Source organism: Anas acuta, chromosome 1, assembly GCF_963932015.1.
Source record: "Anas acuta chromosome 1, bAnaAcu1.1, whole genome shotgun sequence".
Lineage (NCBI taxonomy): Eukaryota > Metazoa > Chordata > Aves > Anseriformes > Anatidae > Anas > Anas acuta.
Window position 1 is genome coordinate 195288338 of NC_088979.1, and position 18757 is coordinate 195307094.

At 37.5% G+C, this 18757-nt stretch overlaps 1 protein-coding gene across 16 annotated transcripts in view; it reads right to left on the minus strand.

Annotated features, from left to right (window-relative positions):
* PCLO (piccolo presynaptic cytomatrix protein) overlaps nucleotides 1-18757 on the minus strand; it is a 361820-nt gene that overhangs the window by 178112 nt on the left and 164951 nt on the right. For all 16 annotated transcript variants that reach the window (XR_011092109.1, XR_011092110.1, XM_068669948.1 and 13 more), the window contains exons 4-6: nucleotides 16191-17411; nucleotides 3212-8279; nucleotides 828-2833 (exon numbers count right to left, since the gene is read on the minus strand). Coding sequence is in view for 14 of the 16 variants with exons in the window: in XM_068669948.1 (XP_068526049.1) it covers nucleotides 828-2833; nucleotides 3212-8279; nucleotides 16191-17411 (8295 nt within the window). In the remaining 2 variants the exon portion in view is untranslated. The remainder of the gene's footprint in view (nucleotides 1-827; nucleotides 2834-3211; nucleotides 8280-16190; nucleotides 17412-18757) is intronic.

The window sequence follows — 18757 nt, forward strand, 5'->3', positions numbered from 1 at the left end:
GCAAATTTAAATCCTGGTGATGTTAGTCCTTTATTACTCCTTTATTGCTGTCTCTATCTAAATCCAGCATCCTTCCTCTGGCCCTGTCAGAAACAACCTCCAGCACTTGTATAACTTCTTGATAATCCTCCCTATCCAAAACAAAACAGCGAAAAATGGATTTATGGTCTGAAACCTTTCACTCTGGAAGAGATAAAAGATGTATGTACAGACTGGGACACAAGATTATCCACGGAATCATAAATGGCCAAAAAAAAAACAAAAACAAACAACCCACACGGATCAAAAATGACATCTAAATCATGCCACTGCAAATGTGCTTTCAGCTGCCTCTCAGAAGGTATATGCAGTAATTCCAATGTAAATACACTACAGTGTGCCACAAGAGCTTGGAGCTATATTACTACAGAATATATATTTTTTTTAATTTTCTGAAGAACTGGTAGTAGCTGTTTTATTGCCAATTAATTGCGATGTTGTACTGGGTCTGGCGGTAAAACCACCACAGATATAAAATGTAAAGTGCAATCCAAATTCTGAATAAGGATTTGTTGTGTGTTGTTTTTTTTTTTTTTTCTCTTCTGAATCTCACTAAGACTGTAATTTGGATTCTTCTTTTTCCAGACAAAACGATGAATCAAATGACCCTTGCTTTAGACAGCAGATATTTTGTGACTTTTCAGTAAGATGTGCAAAAAGACTGCATACATAGGAATTTCTGATGGGTGTGTCAGATCTCATGCTGTACTGATAGTCAGCTGTACAACTGCATACTAAAAAAAAAAAAAAAGGAAAAAAAAAAATAAAAGAAAGCAAATACTTCTTACCATGAAACCCTCAGTGTACTGAAACTGAGCTCTGGAACTGTCTTCTGCTGTGGGACTCAGGGGCTTAGGATCAGACATAGAGCGTTGCATCATCTTTGCCGCCTTTGGGCTTGATGGAGGAACCTTGGCAATGTCAGCATGTAGCATCTTCTGAGGGCTGATGTCATCAGTGATGGGTTTTTCATAGGGTACAAATGCTGACTCGATAACTTTGCTTGGTGAAACAGGTGAAATAGGTGAATAGAGAACTTTGGGAGATTTGGGAGGGGAAGGGACTACCTGCAGTGTAGAGTCTGGACGAAGGTGGGCTGAGTAGCCTATTTCTAATGGTGTTGGGCGTTTTTTATCTTTCTGGGGGGATGAAGCTGACAGATATTGGGGACTTTGAGTATCTGACTCTGTCTCTGTTTGACATCCCAAACTTTCTCCTTTATATGTCTTTTCTGGAGCTGAAATGTGCTTTATGATTTCAACCTTAGCATCCAATCGGGCCCTGATTGAAGGTGTTCTTATTGTTCCTACAGGTTCTGTTTGTACTGAAATCTCTGCTACTGTCTGAACTGCAATACTAGATACTTTGGAGAACTGTTTAGTTTTGTCTGCCTCAGTGGTACTCTCACTGTATTTCCCTACACGAGGCTTTCTTCTGGATCTGCTAGAAAGGTCCCATTCATCTTGATCTTCATCATCTGTCTGAACACTTGTATCAACACTCTTTTTAGTTCTCCGTCTCCTGTTTGTGTAACCTCTGTCTGCTCCGTCTTCATCATCAGTTTGCACTCCACTGTCTACTATCTTTTTGAAACACCTGGGCTCATCTTCCAGAGTCTCATCCAGCTCCTCATATGGACCACGTAATTTTGGCATAGAACTTCTCTTTTTCAACTGCTTCTCCTCTCTAACATCAATATCCTTAAGAGACATTTCTGAAACAGAGCTTAGGATACCAGACCTAGGTATATATTGGGTAATGCCATCTGACTGAACTGTATACCATGTTTGGCTTTGTGGAATTTCAATACCCAGCACTCCTGAAGCTGTAGTGGTTACATCATCAGTAGGCCAAAACTGTCCATTTTCTGTGGTTGCATACTGTCCTTCCAGGAGTGTTTGATCTGTGGTTGTTTGTGGTGAGCCAGTCCCTGAAGGGTCATAACCATATTGATATATTTGACGTATTTTTTGTTCCTCTAACTGTTGATGGAGCTGTTGTTGAAGTTGTTGGAATTGTTCAAGTTGCAACTGTTGCTGTGCTAAAGTCTCTTGCCTCATCATAAACTGAGCTTGCCGTTCCTCCTCTTGCTGAAATAAGAGATGATGTTTCATGGATTGCAACTCCTCAAGCTTTTTTTGTACCATAAATTTCTCTTGTTCCCTGAATCTTTGAATTTCCTGACGTTCCCATTCCAGCTCTTCAGCAAAGCGCTGTTGCTTAATTTTCTCAAGCTCAAGAAGTTCACGCTCCAAATCAAGCTGTTGCTGTTTGCCTTCTTCAGGGGCAATGAGAAGACCAACCTCATCTTCGATTACATCTGTATAAACTTCAGATGCTGTTGCAGGTATTAAGTTAGTTGGCTCAGTGGCAATAGTTTCTAGAGTAAGAGGTGGCAAGCCTGTCTCAATATCAAGGGCAGTAATTGCATCTTTTTCCGTTGCCACTGTTGTCAAGAAACTGTATGACCTTGGGAGAGGTTGACTCTGTTGCAAAGTTGATAAGGAGGGCACTGAGTCAATTGTTTGGAGAGTAGGCAAATCTCTGACACTTGTACTGAAAATAGAACCGGGTTGTGTAGTGATGGCAAATGTGGATGGGATGGGAGTTGCTACTGAAGAATAAACAACACCATTGGATGATCTCAAAACACTTCCAACGCCGAATGGGGAACCCAGAGATGATACCATTCTTGCTTGGGAATACTGTGGTGTACTGATACCGATGCCAGAAATTACCTGCCGAGTCTCTGGGTAAGGACCAGTGGTCTTGCTTGAGTAATCCATAACCTCACCTGAAATTACAGGGCAAAATTACAGTCCAGTCCCACAAAAGAATGCTGCTTTGTGGATTCTGAAAGTCATCCCATCTTGATGAATTAAATGGAAAGGGAAAACTGCATGCAAATCTTCAAGTAACTGATCTACTTTAGATGTGAAGGAAGCATTTCTGAACATGCAGGCACATGCAGGCACCTCTGTGCAAAACATATATGTAAAATGAAGACATGAAATACAGGTGTAATCCAGAATAATTTGTCACACTGTCCAAAAGAAAACAAAACAAAAGAAGGAGGGGAAAAATAAAAATACATTTAAAAATCATCCTAAAATGAGGTGAGGAACATCAAAATCATATTTCAAAGAAAGATCTGCTGCTGTGTCATACTGACCTGTAGTAACTCTTCCAGAAGTAAGATCTACTGCTGCATCAGTTGCCCCAACTCGATAATCAAAGCTATTCTTGCTTTTGTATGCAAACAGTCCAGCTTCTGATAAATTTGTGTCAGACATAGATGGTTTCATACCTCCCATTCCTCGATAGCCATATGATCCTGAACGATCATACTGGTAATGGTCATCTCTGTAACCAAAGCGATCTTCAGGAAGCGTAGTTGGAGGCTGCTGTGCTGTACAGCTCCTACCAAATGGAAATTTATAAACCATATCACAGCAGACAGCTCTTCTCCCTGCAGTGAGATCCACAGGCTTTTCATCATCTTCTATTACTGTAGTTATGACACCTGAAGTAGTTTCATCCATTGTTACTATTGTTCTGTGGGATTTTGTAGTGCTAAGGTCAACTGCTCCACTCTCCATTGGCTCCTGAGAAGTCGAGATATCAGTCCAACCATTTGTAACACCAACAGGTGGTACAGTAACAGGCTTTGTAGTAGCCCATGTCACTGCATGTGTTGAAGTACCTAGGGATAAATTTATTGGCACTTCATCTCTACTTGCAGAGAACGTCTGGCTGTCTGTCACTCTGTATGCAGGCTCAAAATGTTTTGATGTTGTTAGCTGCAGTGGAGTTGTCATTGCATGTCCCAGATCCACGAGGCTGTCTGTACTGGTAGTGTAGCTTACAGTGGCAGTGCAGGTCATGACAGTTACTGTCTCAGTGACTACAGACAGAGAAGGATCTGCAACACATGTAGTGCTAAGATTTATTATAGCTGGCTGGACTGTACTTACTGGCCGCCCACATATGTCACTTGCTGGCATTAGCCTTCTCACATCCATGGAAACAGCAGACAGATCCATACAGCTGTCTCGCACTTCAATATCCATCTTAGTTAAAGTGCGAAGATCAATGACATCACCCAAAGGATGGAATCTTCCATTCTCTCTATACCTGGGTTGATCTACTATATGTATTGGTTCTGGAGGTATAGTAATAGCGACACTACCTAAACCAACACTGGGCATCGGGCCCTTCGCTACAGACACTGTAGTCTTGGCTACCTCTGTTGTTACTGCTTCTGATTTTGAACTAGGTACTTTTTCAAAAGTTGATTGTGTTGTGACAGGGATAGTTTGCAAAGCAGCTGAAATATACATACTCTGATCTGCCATACTCGGAATTTCCATAGCTTTCATGGATGGAGTAAAAATTGGTTGCATAGGCTGGGGAATCTGTTCTTTAGAAGGTGCTTCTAAAGGCCAGCTGGTAACAGCCTGACTAGTGATAGCTTCTGTAGGAGTTCCAGGCTCAGATGGCAATGTGATGACAACATAGGTTTCCTGTGAGGGTTTTGTCAACCTTGGTGATGATTTGTTAGAGTGTGGAGACAAAGGGGATGTGGGAGATGCTATTTTGTATTCAGCTGAAGAAACCAAATTCAGAGTCATAGTTGAAGTCAATGACAAACCTATTGGTTTCACCTGTGTTTCTGCTGGCTTATGAACAGTTATTGGGAGTGGAGGAACCGCTGGTTTAGGAGCAATTGGAGGTTTTGTTACCTCAGTAGGCCTGTGACTGAAAACGAGCCCTGCTGGAATGGAGGATGGTTTGGGTGGTACAGGAGGTGGTGTTGGGGTGTATGTTTTTGTGATAGGTACCACATGATTCTTTAAAACAGCTGTGGACTCCAGTGTTGCAACACTTGTGACTGAAGGTACCATTGTGGGTGCTGTTGTCACTGGAGTCTTAATCTGTGACTTCTTTTTCGGATAAATGGCTGGTTTGGGTAAAATAGGTGGAGGTAATGGTGGAGGAGGTGGTGGTGGAGGAGGAGTAGGTGGGGATGGAGAAGGTTGTGCAGAAGAATCCAAAGAAGAGCTTCTAAAAAGTGAAAATATTTTGGATGTTGGAACAGGAGCTGAGGAAGGCACAGAGACCATGATGGTCTTACTTACAACACTGGGAGTAGGTACAGAAGATGTTTCTGATGCAGGCTCTTTAACTTGAACTGATGCTATATGTGTGGGTGGTTGCTCAGATGCAGCACCAGTCAAATTAATCTTTGTCATATCAACGCTCAATTCTTTGTTTAAATCTTCATGATGAATTTTGATAATGCCAGCCTCTACTGTACTTTTCATTTTTCTAGCTGCAACCTTTTCTGCTTTGGAGGTATCAAATGTAATGGTATCAGTTGCATATTGCTGGGGTTTTGTAACTGTAGTAGACACTAATGAAGGTGCAGTTTCAGGCAAACAAACTGCAGCTTGATCCACCCTCTCCATATCTGAGGCTATAGCTGGCCTTTTAGTGGCTCCAGCAACAGATTCATAAGGCATGCTCACCTCAGAGTACTCTTTTGTAGACGTTAAGGGAATTTGGGCTATTATCCTGACATCTTCAGAATCTGCTAGTTTACTTACAGCATCTGCTGTATCTACATAACCTGTGGTTGCACTATCTATAGGTGATGAACTATCTGTGGTACAAACTGAAGATGTAGATGATGTTAAAGAAGCTGTATCAGAGGGTAAAACTGATGCAGCACCTTCTGATGTTTCAGAGTATGTCAACATTGATGTTTCATGAGAAATTATTTCTTGAATTTCTCTGGCATAATCTGTTAAGTATTCATCTTCAATTTCCTCTGCTGTAAAATGCTGAGTTATTTTAACATCTGGAATAGAAAGTGCTGTGCTACTGAGAGATGATACATCTGAGATTACTGAAGTAGTGCTTGACGTTAAAGATGTACTATCCACTGCTTCTCCAACACTAGATACCTTTGTATCAGATGTAGGAACAAAACCTGAAGTTGGCTGTGTTGGACTGGACCCAGGGGTTAGCTGCATTCTCTGTCTTTTCATAAGCTCTTCATAAGCAGCTTCTGCATCTAACAACTGCTTTTCCTCAGTAGTGGAATTTACTGTGCTGTCTAATACAACTATTTCATGACTTTCTGGAATAATATAAGAGCTAGAAACAATATCTTCTTGAGGCACAATTGAATGTAAAGGCTCTACACTATAGTAGTCTTCCTGTAGATCAGTAATTTTCTGTGGTTCTTCATAGATCTGTTCTGAAGCTCTTATTTTTTTCTCTTTTCCTCTCTGCTGTATATACTCATTATTCTCATCTTGTCTCATTACAAGATTAGTATCAATAGTTCCATTGTAGGTATCCTCTACTAAAGATTCATAAATATAATCCTCTATTAGCATTCCACCATATAATGATTCTTTTTCAAACACCTCATCTTTTTCATTTGAAATTGGAAATGGCTTGGCCTTATGGGTCTTATGTATCATTTCCTCATATACCTCTTCAGCACTTTTCAATGTCTTTTGACTGCTTTCTTCTTTTGGAACTCCAACTGGTTGTTCATCTGTTGGTGAGTATAGTGAGACAGCAGTAGGCAACTTGTAAACTTTTTGAACTTCTATTATCTTTTCTGGGCTAATTTCAAATCCTTCAGGATCTGACTCAATACTAGGTGAATATTCAGAACAGGAAGATCTGTGAAGCTCTTCCATTTCTGCTGCCTGTCGTAATTCTTCTGTTGGAGATGCATCTTCAATGGGAGAAAGATTACTTGGAGGAGTCTTTGGACGTTCCCTTCTTCTCTGAGCTCTCAGTTCATCCTTGTCTTTTTTAGATTTCTTGCTAGAACTTTTTCTTTGTTGCTGTTCTAACTCACGCTGTTTCTCTTGTTCCTTTAGCAATTCTTCCTCTTCCCGTAGTTCTTCTTCTTCTGAAGAATCTTCAATAGTTGGAAGAAGAGGACCATGTGACCTATGCCTAGCTTTGCGCTGTTGCTTGCTCTCCCCTCCTAGTTTTTTGTGACTAGGACTGCTGTCGCTGTCTTCATCAAGTGATGACACTGAAGTGGGAGATGTACCTGGTGTGAAACTTGAAGCATGTAAACTAGAAGACCCCTCTCCTCTAGATCTGTCTTCTGGTGAATCTGTAAGACTCTCCATCTCTAGCTCAGGTTCTTCATCAAAATATAAGATACCTTTCTGTTGTTCAGAAGCCTCAGAATATTTGTTTGTTATTGTACTATTTAATTCTATTGTTTTGAAACGCCGAAGACCTCCTCCTCCTGTTACAGCAAGTTCCTCACTGTCTTGACTTTTAGTTTCCCTGTACTTTGGTTCTGGACTTTCATCAAAAGTCTCATCATCATCATCATGCCATGAATGTCGTCTTCCTGCATCCTCATCATAGCCTGCACTACTTTTCCGTGCCATTCTTCTATGTTTTCCAGCAGTTCCTTTGGCTTTGCTTTTCACATCTTCTTTTTTTTGGCTTTCAGTTACACTGATCTCTTTGAGCTGATTTCTAATGAACTCATCATCTTCAGAACCTGAGGCATCTTCATCAGCACTCATCTCTATAATTTGTTTTCTAATGAAGTCTTCCTCATCACCCGATCCCTGACTGTCATCTCGTTTGTACTCATCACTACTTGAAGAACCAACACTAGCTCTTCTTTTTCTCCTTGGGACAGGTGAGTTTTCACTCTCACTGCTATCTTCCACAGAATCATACCGTTGCCTTCTTGCTGGTATGTCATCCCCTCCATCTCCTTCCTTGTATTCAGCTTGGGAGGAAGCACTTGCTTTGCCATCTTCTACAATGGTTCCTTCACCTTCATGAATAGCTACTAAGTCTTCCTCATCCGAACTGTAAGATTCTGGAGTGACTGGCAAAGGCTTTGTTTTATGCTGTTCTTTTGTCTGTTCACTGTATGTTTCATAAAGTTCTTTATTCTTCACAGATCTTTCATCAGAAAGTGTACTTGCCTGAGCTTCCAAAATAGACAGGACAGTACTTTCCAATTTAGCTAGATCCGAGGGGCTCGGTGGACTTTCTTGTGAAACAGGGTCTTTTTTACTAGATTCTCTGAGTAAATCCTTTTCATCACTGGGGATATGACTTGGAATTTCACCAAGTGAACTTGATATCCCATCAGAAGAATACCCGGTGTCACTCAGACCTTGTGGACTTTTCTGTTGCTGAGAGCTTGATGTGTCTGATTTGTCATCCTCCTTTTCCTAAAAAAATAAATACATATGCATGTGTATATACTTATATATACATTCTTAATGTCTCCAGGCAATTAAATACGCGTCTATTTTTTTTTCTAAAAGATGATCTAATGTCTCAGATGAAAAAAATATTCTAAATCAAATTATATTAAACCATAAATGACTGAACATGAATTCTGTTTTGCAAACCTATTAAAACAATACTAAAAGATCCTCAAATTCTGAGTTTTGACATTTAGCTATGTTTTACATGACTGTCCACATCAGCAACTAGTTTCATCAGTTGTAAGATTATCTTTTGTTTATAAATACAACCAAATACTGTAGTTAACTGTTTTCAGAATCCTATCTAATGATAACCTATAATTGTGTAATATACTTTTTTTTTTTTTTTGGGGGGGGGGGTAATTTAAATTAATATTTAATTACTTTTGCTTCAAAACTGCCTACACATTTCTAGATATAAATATAGCTTGCCAAACATCATCCTGCAGTATTTCTGGGGCTTGCTTTTTTTTTTTTTTGTTGTTGTTGTTTTTTTTGGTTATTTTAAGTGTTATTTTGGTCAATTTGAGTGTTATGCATTGCAACATGCATTGGAACACACGGAGTACGGAAGCATGAGTTCATATGATCTGGAAAGTCCCCATATCTTCAGTTCGGTACTGTACAACCACTTTCTGAAGAGCTCATAAAAAAAAAAAAAAAAAAATCAGTAAATTTGTAATGCAGAGGTAAGCTGCTGCTAGGGAAATGTAATTGAAGGGATTTAAGCAAAATGGTCAGCTACTGATCAAAGGAAATAAGGAAGAAAAGGCAGGCATATGCAACTGAACATCACAACCAATATTTTCCTTCTTATTCCTAACTAAATACACTTAGTCTTTCTCTAAGATTCCTTTATACCACTCTGAATGACACACAACTCTATCTCCTTATTTGGATAACAAAAATACCAAGAACATCCTACAGCAAATATTTTCATACCAGAGTTTTCCTCATCCCAGCTATGAAATGCCTCCTCCCAGTTTCTCCCAGATGCAAAATGCAATATTTTGTGAAAGAATTTCATGATTCAGCTAATGAAATAGCTCACTCTCCATATGACAGGTCATCTTAGCTGTTATTTTAGCTGGTAATCTTACAAAGGGTCCCTGTATCCACTAGTAAGTTGAGGATAAACATCCCAAAGTCTTCTGATTTTAATGATATGATGTGATGTTCATATTTTTATGGCCCTCATTAATACACATGGAGGAATTTGTCAACTTTCCTAATCTAAGTCAATAATTTCTGAAGTAGGTCTAACCTTCTATTTAAAGCTTTATCAACTTCCTTAGCAATATATTGAGTTAAAAGAAGAAAGAAAAAAAGAAAAAAAAATACACTAAGAAAATCATGACAGTGCTAATTATAATTTGAATGTAACTTTAAAATTTGCTTGGTAATAATAATAATAAATATTTCTAAGGATAACTCTAATGATTAAGCTGTGATTAATCATAATCATATTGGACAAAACTCCAATAATACTCCAAATGAATTTGGGAAGTCATCACCACTTCAACACTTCATCACTCTTTATGGAAAAGGTACACTTGGATATTCTTCAGCCCAAATAATTGCAGATTTATTTATTTATTTTTATTTTTGTTCCCTCTACTAAATAAAAAAATATTTAAGGGACATTGCTTAGATTATTTAAAAAAAATAACCAAACCAAACCAAAACAGAATCCATTAAAACCCAAGTTATTTTTTCATCTAGAAATATGCCCCCTGTAACAATTTCAGCAATGATATTTAATCATTATTTTATTTCCAATATGTCCGTATTTATAAAAACATGTCCAATTGCACACACTGGGATCAATTTGGATTAGCTTCTAGAAAACTCAAACATTGTTCAAGCTCAGAAGGTCTCCTAGAAGTTGATGGACTAACTGTGAAAGTGAAAGCGAAATCTCAGAAGTGAGATCTCTGTGATAGTGAAAGTGAATCTCAGAAGAAGATCCTATAAGATCTCAGATCTTAGTTCTCCATAGGGAGGTGAAGTGGTACAATGACTTGTAAAGTAGAGACAAAAGGCATCAACACATTAGTTAAGATCAGAAAGAGATAGGCAAAAAGATAGTGGACAAGGAACAACCTTAGGCATTCTTCTTCTAATCTGTAATGGTACCATTATCTCTTAATCCAATGTGTGGTATCCAATGACCAACCAAGAAGATACGGAAATGAGTATTATTATTGCCTGCCCTGTTGTTGGACCTCAGTGTATGACATAGCATCACTGCTATTAGTAATAGGAAACCGTGGTGGGAAAAGTGTTATTTGTACAGTAATGAGAAGAAAAAGTTCTACAGTTACTAGAGACTTTCTTTATCACTAATAATGAAGGCGATAAGAAAATCCAGCTTTCTTTTTTAAGGCTACTAAGATAAAAATACATTTTCTATTACTTTTATATGTAGAATTATCTTTCCTGTGATTTGCCATGAAAAAATTATTCTGCACATCATGTTTTGAGGTCATATGCTTGCAACATATAATAAACAATCTTTAGTCTTGGTGCGTTTTTTTTGCCTTTTTTATGCAGCCTGAGAACTAAGGCATTGTCATTAGCCGCATCTGTTCTTAAATGTAATCTGTTTTGGACAATGTTAGCATGTATGTATCACACACAAAGACATCATTGCCAAACTTGTAAACATATGATTAAACATAAGATTTTTAGAATAACAAAATACTGAGGAAAGTATACTGTTGTTAAGTATCATACATATATGTATCATGTATCAACTCTTAGAGATGAAAAATGCATTTAAGACAGTAAGAGAAAAGCACACTTCTGCTGGTGAAGTGGGAAGTACTTTGGTTCATGTTGAAATACTGGGCATTTCTGAATAATTTAATGGTGTTTCTTTTCTGAAAGTTTGCTTATTCAGTTTTTAGTACTTGACAAATTTAGCTGTAATATATATGCAATGATGGAAGAATCTTCTTGAGACGTGATGAACGAAAAGACATATAAATGCTATAGGCTGCTGTTGACTATTAAGAAACAACAGATGCAATCTCTTTAACTTGTACCAATCATAAATATGATCTAATGTAGAATGCATTCCTACTTTTCCAGAGACATCTACAGTTCCAATTAAAATACAGCATGCAACTATTTTTCATTAGAAGCTTTTTCCTTTAGAAACTATTTATTCCTTCAGTTCCTCACTTTTAAAATTATTTTAAAATAAGTGACAGGAACTGCTTTAAAGTGCTTTAAAAACTCAAATTAGTTATCAGATTAAATCAGAACTCCTTTAAAAGAAAACTGTGATGTTAAAAAAGTCTTGTCAGTTTTTAAAATTATTTATAATTAGCAAGATTACATTCGGTTGCAGAAATTTTAATTTGCAGAGGAACTCATGATTTTAAAAAGGTCATTCTCGTTATAGAATAAATAGACATATCCCATATCCAGTTTGTTTAAAGAAAAAAAAAAAAAAAAAAAAAAGAAAAAAGAAAAAAGAAAAAAGAAAAAGAAAGGCTGGTTGAGTAAACTGTTTCTACCTGTGCCCACAAAAAAAAAATGACTACAGATAAGCCTCTTCCTTCTTCTGGCTCTCTGGTCTGTGTTTTGTCATTAATATCACACATCAGAATTATGATTCCAATTTGCAGTATACTAATTTCTATCCAGTTATTCAACATTAGCACATGATCATTCTTCAGCAAACATGAGAAGACAGTAATTAGGACACTTACATAATATAGCTGATGTGTGGTAATTACATTTCCAACTCACCGCATTGTAATGTGTTCATGTACATATGGTAAACTTCTTGTATTTGGGTCCAAAGACAACTGTTTTATATTCACAAAATTATATGTCATAATATAGTGTTAGAACACCTAAATACTACTGCACATTAAAAGACAGTTTATCAGGAAAAAGACCTGTAAATCATAAATCATGAGCAAAGATAGTTTGTTCCTTGACATCTGTTTGAAGAAATTATAGATTAAAATACTACTGAAAAAGGAACATTTGAAGGAAAAATTGCTTTATGATACCTACAATCTTAATTTGAGGCCCAAATTTTTAAAATATTTAAATATTTGACTCACATTTATTTCAAAGGATGGCAGATCTCTAAATAAAATTGAGGTCTGTGGGAGATTTTCCAAGGCTCATTCCAGTGATTTTACTGTATCAGAACCTTTAACCTTTTATTATTTAACCATCCAAATGGTATCAGTGTGCAACACTTAAATTGTTCTTTCATTTTCCATTTCTGTCATAGGATTTCTTCCTCTCTTGAGAAAAAAAAATGTATCTAGAAATATACAACGTAAAGCACAGTAAACATTAAAAAATTTAATAACATTCAGAAATCTTTTTTTTTTTTTTTCTTTTTGCTTGAATTATTTTTCCAATGAGCAAAAAGGGGGTAGGTGTTTTTTTGTTTGTTTGTTTGCTTTTGTTTTTGTTTTTGTTTGGGGGGAGGAGATAGTGAGGGGAAGAGAACTGTGTTTAAAACTAGCTATTCCTTTTTCATTCATTCAGGTGTTTTGTATTTCAGAGTGCTCTATTTTTAAAAATACCTAAAAGAGGATATCTATGCATTTTCTTTTTGCATTAATCTATTATACTTTCTAATCTTTATCTAAGTGTTCTTCAAAATCCAATAACACAAGTAAAAGAAAGCTAAAGACAGTAGGAGCAAATAAAACATAAGAGAAAGAAAGGTGAAATATAGGCATGTGAGTACCTCATAATATATCAACGGATAATTAGAAATCATCAATTAATTTACAATAAAAATGTGTTGCAATCAGAGACAGAATCAAGTATATGTATCTTAGATTTGTCTGGAGTGCCACATGCTTTCTCATCTTTGTAGAAAACAAAAATGACAATGAAATGAAAACAGGATTGAGACTAGTATGTGATAAACTTTTCCTTAGAGATTTTTTGAACATAAAAAATAGTATTTCTAACAAGAACATCAAAAAATCTGTCTACTTCAGTTTTCAGAATTTGTCCAGGAAAAGAAAAAAAAAAAAAAAGAAAAAAATGCAGAAGAGACATTTTGTTAAATTAAGCTTGCTCTTCTTGGAAAATCCTGCAATAGTGCCTCATGTCTAATATAAAATAATCAAGCTAATATTCCCTGTTGTTAGATCTCCTTGTTTCTTCCAGAAGGGAGGACTCTGGCTATGTTACTCGGATCATAATTGACATTCCCTTGGTACAATCAGATGATATCCTATCTTTTGATACCATGAAGAGGAGTGAACACATCATGTGATGGGATTTGCATCTCAGACAGGGAATTTGATTTCTAAAAATAATCGTATTTTTAACAGAACATGCCACAGTACAATTTCCAAATCACATTATTTTTCTGGTCAAATACCTTGGTTATCAAAAAAAAAATAGAAAAACAAAACAAAACAAAACATTACTACATTACTTATTGACTGATATTATTAGGAAACATAATTTTGGCAAATGTTAAAGTCTTCTTCAACCTACTCCTAGTTTTCTAACATAATGATCAACACCTAACTTGCAGTACTGAAACAAAAACAAACAAGCAAAAAATACCCCACACACATGATTTGTAATTTCTCAACAAATTTTCTACGTTACCCACTTAAGCAGGTAAGTTATTGTTGTAAGTACTTGTTACTGACTTCAGATTCAGAAAATAAATTTTTTAGAAATGCAGCCATCTAATACATATTATCATAAACTCATCCATTGATCTGACTTGACAGCCCACCAAAAACCCAACTTGAAAGTAGTTTTCCACTTGGGATAGGCAAATGAAATAGTAAAAAGATGTAAAGGTTGCATACATTAATATACCATGCTCAGAAATCACAATATATTCCTCAAATGTTTATTATTGGGATCAGCATTATTTAACAGCTTTGTTGGAGACTTGGACAGTGGGATTGAATGCACTGTGAACTAGTCTGCAGACAACACCAAGCAAAGTGTTGCACTCGACATGCTGGAGGAAGGAATGCCATTCAGACGGACCTGGAGAGGCCTGAGAGTTGGGTCCATGCAAACCTTGCCAACAAGACTAAGTGCAAGGCTCTGCACCTGGAACAGCGCAATCCCGAATATAAATAGAGGTTGTGTGGAGAATGGACTGAAAGCAGCCTTGAGGAGAAGGGCCTGGGGGTGCTGGTGGATGAGAAGCTCAACATAAGCTGGCAATGTGAACTTGCAGCCCAGAAAGACAACTGTATCCTGGGCTGCATCAAACAAAAGCAGACTGGCCAAGGGAGTTTATTTTCCCCCTCTGGTTGGCTTTCATATGACCCAACATGGAATGCTGAATACAATTCAGCTCAGGGGGTCCAGCACACGAAGATCATGAACCTGCTGGAAAGAGTCTAGAGGAGCACCATGAAGGTGATCAAGGAGCTGATGCACCTCTTATGAAGACAGGCTGGGGAGCTGGAGTTCAACCTAGAGAAGAGAAGGCTCTGGGGAGATCTTTTAGCAACCTTCCCATACCTAAAAGGACCTACAGAAAAGCTGGGGAGGGACTCTTTGTCAGGAAATGTAGGACAAAGCTGGGGAGGGACTCTTTGTCAGGAAATGTAGGACAAGGGGGAATGGCTTTAAACTGAAAGAGGGTAGATTTAAATTAGATATAAGGAAGACGTTCTTTACTCTGAGGGTGCTGAGGCACTGGAACAGGTTGCCCAGAGAAGCTGTGGATGCCCCATCCCTGGAAGTGTTCAAGGCCAGGCTAGAGGGGACTTGGAGCAACCTGGTCTAGTAAGAGGTCCCTGCCCGTGGCAGGGGGTTGGAACTGGGTGATCTTTAAGGTCCCTTCCAACCCAAACCATTATATGATTCTCTTTACATTCTTTATTGTCAAGTGGTCTAAAGAGCCCCTGCAAAGTCGTGTTGACTGAGGTTTGCCACAAGAATGGCAGGCAAGAGCTCAGGTGAGACAGTGAGTACGAATGACAGCAGCTCTCCAGAAACCAGGATGCTGGTCTTTTCCAGACGGGACAGAAGAGAACATGCTGAAATCACTGCAAGAGGACCTTTGAAGGACCTCGTGACAAACCAGACTGTTTTTGATACATACAATAGTACTGGGCTGTTTTGAAATCATTTCATTTTGAAGAACGCATTTCTCTTACGAAATACCTCCTGCTTTATAGAAAACTGACTGTTGTGGGCTTGCTGATCATGCTTGTATTGCTAAATAAAAGAAGGCCGGAATAGTTGTCTGGCCCTGAGCCTGGCTGGCCTGGCACAGCTTGCAGTAGAGTGCCCAACCTCCCTTCCCCTGCAGAGCACTGCACTAGATCTGGCCCATCAGGCTGGATAAGCAACCTCATCTAGTGGAATATGTCCGTGCCCATGGAAGGGAGTTTGGAACTAGATGACCTTTAAGTTCCATTCTGATCCAAACCATTCTACGATTCTATAATTATACTTTGGTAGTGAAAAACACAGCACCTTTTGCCATCACATCTCATTTGCTTTTGTGATTAAGAACAATGAAAATGTTCCCACTTCAACAATTAAACTCCAAAGCCTTGAGAGTCCATGGAAGCAGGTAAATAAATCAGAAGTATTTGAAAACTGTTTGAACAGAAACTTTGATTTACTTTCAAATGCTTAATTATTTAAATGGAAAATCATGCCAGAACTATTTGAAAGTTGCACTTAAACAACAGAACTAACTGGTAACTCACTCTTATCAAACAGGAGTCATTGATTTTATCATTAAGAATCATCTTGTACAGAGAATAACAATAAAGATACAGGGAGGGAAGGAAGACACAGAGTCCATCAGAATCAGATTCTAAATTGTAGCAAAAAGGGAGGGAGGAAAGGAGAAAGAAAGAAAGGGAGGGGGAAAAAGCCACTTACCATTTTTTCTCTCACTGTTTCCACATGGTCAGATCTTAGCACACGTGACATTTGAACGGGAGTTTCTTCTTCCTCAGCTTTTTCAGCTTTCAAAACCATTTGGGTAATCCCAGTTGTCAAATCCTCTTTCTTAGCATCCTCTTGTTTCTTTGCATACAGTTCCTCACAAGGTGCTTCAACTTCTCCTTTATGTACAGCAACATGGTCTTTTGCCTCAGCTATAATTTGCTCTTTTTTGTCCTCTGAATGTGGTGCCTTCTTTTCTGGGAGCAGAGGTTTTTTATCTTCTTCAAATTTGCTTAAAGTTTTCTTTTGATCTGGACTTACTGTTGCAGGAATTTTATCTGCTGAAAGTGTCTTTGACAGCTTTTCTTGCTGAAGTTTTGATTCTTCTTTTTGAGCTTCCTGTTGGATTTTCTCCACTGAAGAAGCTTTTGCAATTTTCACATGTTGAAGATTTGGATCTTCTTTCTGAATTCCATGTTGAATTTTATCAGCTGAAACAGCCTTGGACAATTTCACCTCCTGAAGTTGTGCATCTTCCTTCTGAGCTGAAGGCTGGATTTTGTCAGCTGATAGTGCCTTTGCCATTTTCATCTGTTGGAGTTTTGGGTCTTCCTTCTGAATTCCATGTAGAATTTTGTCAGCTGAGGGTAACTTTGCCAATTTTGCTTCTTGAATTTTTATGTCTTCCTTCTGAACTCCATGCAAAATTTTATCTGCTGAAGATGTTTTTGCCAGTTTTGCCTCTTGAAATTTTGTATCCTCCTTTTGAACTCCATGTAAAATTTTATCAGATGAGGGTGTCTTTGTCAGTTTTGTTTGCTGGAGTCTGGGGTCTTCCTTGTGAGAGACACGTATTTTATCAGCTGAGGGTGTCTTGAAAAGTTTGCTCTGCTTAAGTTTTGCATCTTCTTTTTGAACTCCTTGCTGGATTTTATCATCTGACAATGTTTTTTCCAACCTCCCCTGCTGAAGCTTTGGAACTTCCTTCTGAACGCCTGGTTCTTCTTTAGGTTTTGCGGCTGCTGGAGTAGGCGGTGTGGAAGTCTTCTGAGGGGAATGTGAGACAGCAGGCACAGGCTGTTTTTGAGGAGTTGCAGGTGGTTTAGATACTGGTTGTGAAGGGCCTGGTTTTGGAAGTGGCACCTTGCCCATATCCCCAAGTTGTCCTGACATTGCCCTTTGGGTCTGGCAGTTTAAGCACAGCCATTCCTGTACCTGTGATACAACAAACATATGAAGTTATTTATTTGAAAACTTAACAGTAAAATCATGTTGTGTTTTCAGCTGGTACAGTTGCCATTAAAATACTTGTAAGCTCTATGCTATGCGCACTGAACAGGCCTTTTCTTTGTCTGCTGCTCCTGCAGGATGATCCACAATACCTTTCTAAAAAAAAAATGAAGTCTGTCATGTTCCAGAAAGCCTGGCTGAACAAAAAGAAAAATAAATTGTGAAATGTAATAATTACATTGTCCCTAAGTATTGATGACCTTTATGTACAAAGTTTGCTTATGTATTTCTAAAAACTTTTTTTTTTTTCCCTGAAGACTATAATCCACCAAAATCTGCCTCTAATTTCATAAATCTGAGTAAAAGAAGATGAACTGGGATTCATGGACCTTTGTGTTTTTCTTCATAAATGATGTTCCTTTCTTGAATTTGTGTGTATGTATCACTGGTTAAGTTAGTAACCCCAAAGAAAGTATATGTTTGCTCTCTTTACTACTTAATCTCTGCTGAATACTGTCTTTTACTCTTCTTCACAGAAAATCCGGAAGACAAGGACAAGTCTGCAAAAGATCTTATTGCCAGTTGCCTAGCTACTACATGAGACAGTTTCCAGTGGGTTTTGGGGTACAGTTTCTTTAGAACAGCAAAAAGAAATTTTAAATACAGAAAACTAACTAACCGAACAACTAGTATTGTGCTACCCCTTTGGAAAAAAAAAAAAAAAAAAAAAAAAAAGGGAAAAAAAAGATTAAGCAAAAAGATTAAGCTAACAAGTTAAATGTAAATGACAAGAATTTCACATGAAATGACAATTGAATGTGAGATAAAATCTAAAAACCTTGGGTAGGTAGGCTAGTTTTGTTGAAGTGCAGCTAAAGTCTATTTAATGTATAAAATGTTTTTTTTTGAAGAAATTAATTTTGGGTACAAGATTGCATGATGGCACACACTATCATTCAGGTCATCTAACAATTGCCTTATGTATTAATTTTCTACTTCTATAGAAAATGATCAAATTAGTGAGTCCTGTTACTTGACACAAATACATATTTATAAAAAAACATTTGGCAATGTTGTCCCAATAAATGGAGTTTATTCACTGAATCATCTGTCTCTAAATGCAGTCAAGGCCCTAATAGTTACTATACCTTTTGTAATTCCTAACTGAATGCAGATCTGTATAAGACTATTAGATTTATTTTTTTTTCTGTAGATAAAAACACTAAAACATTAAAATATAACCCTCCAAAGGAGATAATAGGAATAAAAACAGCTTCATTTGTGAAGAATGTGCAAAATAAAAATTAGCTTTCTTGAAAATATTCCTGTTA